The sequence below is a fragment of the Charadrius vociferus genome, unplaced genomic scaffold (genome assembly GCF_000708025.1).
Source record: "Charadrius vociferus isolate BGI_N301 unplaced genomic scaffold, ASM70802v2 scaffold110, whole genome shotgun sequence".
NCBI lineage: Eukaryota > Metazoa > Chordata > Aves > Charadriiformes > Charadriidae > Charadrius > Charadrius vociferus.
The window spans coordinates 416,823-422,411 of NW_009646761.1; the positions used below are offsets into that span (position 1 = coordinate 416,823).

The 5,589-nt window shown below is 38.8% G+C and overlaps 1 protein-coding gene and 1 non-coding gene across 2 annotated transcripts in view; both read right to left on the reverse strand.

Moving 5' to 3' along the window:
* Positions 1–25: 25 nt before the first annotated feature.
* On the reverse strand, positions 26–98 carry TRNAF-GAA. The gene has a single exon. It is a non-coding gene; the product is annotated as a tRNA-Phe (tRNA).
* Positions 99–4,902: 4,804 nt separating this feature from the next.
* The window catches only part of TGDS (TDP-glucose 4,6-dehydratase), a 12,303-nt gene continuing 11,616 nt past the window's right edge, over positions 4,903–5,589 (reverse strand). Inside the window, exon 12 of the mRNA XM_009891894.1 lies at positions 4,903–5,252. Within this exon, the coding sequence (XP_009890196.1) occupies positions 5,152–5,252 (101 nt within the window). The 3' untranslated portion in view covers positions 4,903–5,151. The remainder of the gene's footprint in view (positions 5,253–5,589) is intronic.

Consider the following 5,589-nt stretch of genomic DNA (forward strand, 5'->3'; position numbering starts at 1 on the left):
AAAACACCGGCAAGAAAAAGGCTTCTGCCGAAACCCGGGATCGAACCAGGGACCTTTAGATCTTCAGTCTAACGCTCTCCCAACTGAGCTATTTCGGCTGCTGTGTTGCGCCTGCTCCAGCGGCGGGAGTAAGGGGATCTTCTCCACCCATCACCTGCCCGATATTCGCGCGTCAATGTTTAACTAAAGCAGATGTTGTTGCTCGTCCGACAGTGGCGGTTACCGGGAATAGCACCAACGAATCGATGACGGGTCTTTGCAAACAAAATTATGCCTTATGGCAATGATAAATGCAGCAATAACACAAAACTCTATGTATACGTCTACACACAACACATGACCGACATGCATTTAGTATTGGGATAAAGGTATTTTGGATGTGGCTCCCTGGATTATTTGGGGGGGTAGCAGGAACTAGAAGATTCTGTGGGATTCGTGTCAAATTAGCAGTATTTTTGCTTCAGTTTTCAGGGACTTTCTTTTGAAGTCTGATGAATTTTGTGCAAAGCTGACGCACCACGAGTAAACACGAATGGAAAAGGCACCTCCATCCTCACCCTCCATCCCCATTCCACAGGGGAACATTATCTCTCTGCCTAAATCACAAAGCCTGACGAAGCACAATTATAATAAAAAATAGTGTTTTTTTCCACATTGTGGGCTGGGCATCTATTTCAACAGGCGACTGTTATCACACCCCTGTGGCTACAGCTGGACAGTAGAGGTTGCACCCGAGTGCACACATTAGGACGTGTCGCACCACTGCTGGACACCAACATCACCAGTTTGTGTTTATTTGCACAGCCCACAGCTCTAGAAAAAGCCTCCCTGCGAGAGCATCCCCTGTTCACGCTCCCCACGCTCTGTGTGGAGAGAAATGGTGCTTTGTAAGATTGTCCACAGCTTCTCCCTCCTCTTAAAAAAAGCCAAACCGACCTCTCCCTCTTCCGCAGTAATAAAGGAGTTAAAGCACTCCCTCCTTTTTCAAGGGTGGAAGGAGCAGCCTTTTGCAAACTAGGCCTATGAGTACTTGGTGACACACATCCGCTATTTCCTTTTACTCTCAAAGTATATTTTTCTTCAAGTTGTCCCACTTCTGGAAGTCTTTTGTGAGCAACCACCCACTCTTCTTCAGGAGCTGCAAATTACAGAGCAGGCACGTGATGTATTTTCAGAAGCTGAAACGCTGAGGACCAGGTCAGCAGCTACTTAGTGACTGAAAACCAAAAAACTCTTTAACAACAAAAACAACAAAAAAAAATCAGTTAGAGGCTAAAAAAAAACCCAAACTATTGTATGAGAGAGGTGTGCTAACAACATACTGGTACAAAATTTCATATACTCATGATTTTCCATTGCCACTGGCAATGACTGTTTTGCTGAGAAATGATGAATGTAATCGCTTCATGAGTGTGTCTCCTACTGATGCAGCTAACATAATCTTGTGATCTTTGGTGCAGATAAACTCCAAATGTGTGATGACATGCATAGAAGTAAAAACACTATTGACTTTAGAGTTTTCAAACATTACCACAAAAATCAGAGCTCCTATGGACCAACAGGTTATTCTAACTTTTATTATTTTTAGAAACTGTTGTTTTGCCAAGTAAAATGGAAATAAAAACTAAAATTAATGCAAAACAAAACCAAAAGAAAAGGATGATTCAGTCTCGGAGATAATCTGTTCAATAAAACAGCCACTTTCTCCTCCAACAAAATTTGGGGGTTTGTATTAAAGTTCCTCTCACAGAAAAGTAGAAACATATTAGCATTTCATGGCTATGAAAGAGCGTAAGAACACAGTTTTAGCAAAATGGAGCAGTCTGAGTCCAGCCAAAGCTATTCACAACTTTCTCCTAGTGGGAAACCAGATTTATGCTACTTTGTACCCCTCCACAATACTGACTGGAGAAATAAAACCAAACCAAACAAACAACAAATCTTTTTTTTTTCCTCCCATAATCTCCTCCTATATCTAGTAAAGGTCAGGGTAAACAAAGAAAAGCTCTTTTCTAGTCCATCATATTATGACAACCGTCTTCCAAATTCTTTCTCTTGCTGCTTGCAAGGGATGTGCTGAATGGCAGGCGTGGGACACCAAGGTAACGGGGTGGCAGTATTGGTTTTCCTCAGTACACATGGGATTTCAGGAGCTGCTTCCTAAAGATGTGATCCAACCAAGTAAACCCCAAGAGATGCAGACCTGACAGCTCTCCCCAAATAATACCCCAAACGTGAGCCTCTCATCCATGATGGAAGTCGGATAGCAACTTCCATCCGGATAGCCAAAGGCCGGCCCTTCTCCTTTAGAAAGCTTTAACAATTTAAGTGACATACACATTTACTCCATTTATTTTCTTATTGGTGTAACCTTCATTTGTTCTGTGACACAAACCTTGAGAAAAGTGGACTGAAAGATTGCTGCGTTCACAGTATTTTAAATCACTGCCTTTGCCTTCTGCAGAAATGCTTCTTCATATCTTCCAAGTAAAAACAGTGACAAAAAACTAAAAGCATCACACGCCGCCACATTAAGAGTTCACTAGTTGATCTTCTGCCCTTTTCTTCCTACAGAAGCCAGAAGGTTAATGGCAAAACAAGATGCTTTCTTTAACAGTAAAAAGACTTTTCCCTGTGAAAGAAGTGCTCCTACCAGAGCACTCACCTGCTAAGGCAACCTGATCTACAGCAAAGGAGCTCAAAGCAAAAGCCTCCTAGATTTTTTTTTTTACAAATATTTATTGATATATTTTTTAAATGTGTGTATGCATTTACTTATACATATATATAAATACAAAAAAATAAAAATAGGAATACCAAGCCAAAAATCTCAAACACTTGGAAGGATTAAATCTTCAAAACCATTTAAATAAACTAGAACAGCTTCTTCTAAAAATTAATAGATCCTTTTGAAAAATCCACTCCTAATAATATCCCTTGTTTGCATAGTCACGTAAGTGTCAAAGCTTGCATCTTAACATTCAAAACAACTTTCAAAAGATCTATTCAATAATCTAATCACACTACTGCTTTCTCCTGCGTGGTCTCCTGCGTCCTTTCCAACCTAAACCATTCTATGATTCTATGACTCCATTATAAGCAGACGTGAAAGATGCGTACTTTCATGCAGCTCACAGTAAGCACAAGTACAGCTAAAACAGATCTTTGCAGTCCTTCAGCCATTTAGGGTATTGACTTTTGTAACATACAAACCTGTAAGACGGATAAGTAACTCTCTGCATATTGTAAGGAAGCTGCATCTCAAGAAAATATAAAAATTAAGAAAATATTTGAATGTTATCAGCAATGTGTGTTTGGCAATGAAATTTAAGTGATTGATTGGTAGAAGCCTAACCTTAAGTATGTGGTAAGTTAAGTATTCTAACAGATTAGTACACATTAAGTCCTGTAACTTCCGTCCTTCCCAAATGGAGGTTTTGGCTACCAAACCAAGTATCAGAAACCAAAAAAAATACAAGTGCAACATAATTCTAGTATGGTATTATCATCCCACTTAGTCACAGAAAACTCACCTTCAGTAACACATTCCTAGACTTTAGAACACAGACTTGGTGCTAAGGTAAGCTGAGACACTTGGTGGTTGGTAAGAGTCATCTTAAAAGAAGGCTGAACAAGAGTGGCATTTTATCAACAGCACCATGCAACGCACAAGAGGCGTGATGAAGTTGGGAGCGCTGTGGGTCCAAAGGCAGCACTACCTCTAGGCTGTCTGGGTCAGTACTATTAAGTTTGATGTTCAGTTACTACCAAACTCCAGCAGGGGCAAAGCTAAGGCGAATGCCCCGAGTCCCGTTCTTCCTGCACTTAGGGTGATGAGGAAAGAACTTCTGAACACACTCGTGTTTTGAAAGTTAACTCCCAATTTCCAAGCACACCATCACATCCTAGTCCTGAGCTTCTGCGGCTCTACCCAGGGGCAACAGAAGGGTCTGGGACTGTGCCACGTACAAAAACTAAAGTGATAAAACCGAGAAGAATTTTCCCTTCTATGTCTGCCACCTCAAAGCCAAAAAAGTGAAGATAATTTTTGGGGGATACAGGAAGAACTAAGAAATTAAAAAAAAAAAACCAACAAAAACCAACCATCATCTACTTTTTCTACTTAATTAAGAGAAACCAGTTACACCATAACTTTTATTACTAAATAAACTTTGAAAAAGGTTCATTAACATATTTCTAGAATTGAAGTTTCCCCCCAAACTTTACATTAACTCAAATATTGTTTCATCTTTAAAATGTTTGTCACCCAAAAATACAGAATTGTGAAACACTGCATTGAATAAGGTCTGCCAAACCACAATTCACAGGAAAAGTAGTTTTAAAAATTTTTTCTCCATAAATAGCCTTCATATCACAGGAAATAACATCACTGGAGCATTAACTGTGTTACAGTATCTCAACTTTGTTACAAATACAGTTAAGAAAAAGAAATTAACATGTAAAAAGACAGTAATACAGTAAAAAGATGACCTCTAAAACAGAGCAAAGTTTAAGAGAATGCTTCTGGAAATCTCAGCAAGAACACCTGCTACTCTGCTACTTCTTGACACCTTTCCCCCCCTTAAAAAAGAGCATTTAAAGTTGATAGAGTAGGTAACAGCTTAATCATTCATCTACAGAAGGCAACACTGCACCAACAGAGAAAAGGACCAAATCAGACAGGTGCCGTATCCAGCTTTTATCAACTGATTTATACTCTCCAGAAAATATAGCATTTCCCCCCCTCAACTAAAAATAAACCACAACTCCTTAAAGTGACAAAAATAACATATTACACTGTAAAAACAAACTAATACAGATGAACTATTCCAGAACTAATCGCAATTATTAATTAATAAGGCAGATTGACTTCAGTTACACTAATTTATAGCATTATAAATATTCTTCACCCTGTGCAGTTCTTTAAAATCAACACCTAGCGAGGACATCTTATTGCACTAAAAGCTGAAATTAACAGGTTCAACCTATAAAGTGCTGAAACCCTTCCAAAGTTGTGCCGTACTGTAGTTCTGTATTCATCATGGTCCATGTATCCTGAATACATTAAGAGTTCAGTGTGGCCACTTGATTGCAGGCTTCAAAGAAAAGAGGGTATGAGGTAGAATAAATTCCTTCAGGTTCTCTGCCACCCTATGGACCACTGAGCTGTGCAAATGGCTCTGTCACAGGAAAGGGCTCCAAAGCTTTCTCTGAGTTTTTCCAGTTGTGAAAGTTTTCTTTGTACCATTCAACTAGAGAATGAAGAGAATGTTGATGAGTCAAGCTGACCAGAGATAACAGGGAAATGCAGATATTCCACAGGTATAAGACTAACAACATGCTACTAGTTTATTATGCAAATTTTTAACCTATAATATCTACTTTACATTTTATAAATTCATTATGCAAGACTTATTTCAGCATTAGAAAGTAATTAGTTCTAGTACCTGATGCTGCTTTATTGTGAATAACTTTTTTTTTTTAAAATCAGGTAAATTCCGTACTCAAAAAGCAGCCAATTTTTTGTCAAATTAAAGTGTTAAATTCATTCTCTTTAGCCTCTACTTAACTAACCTATATACCCACATT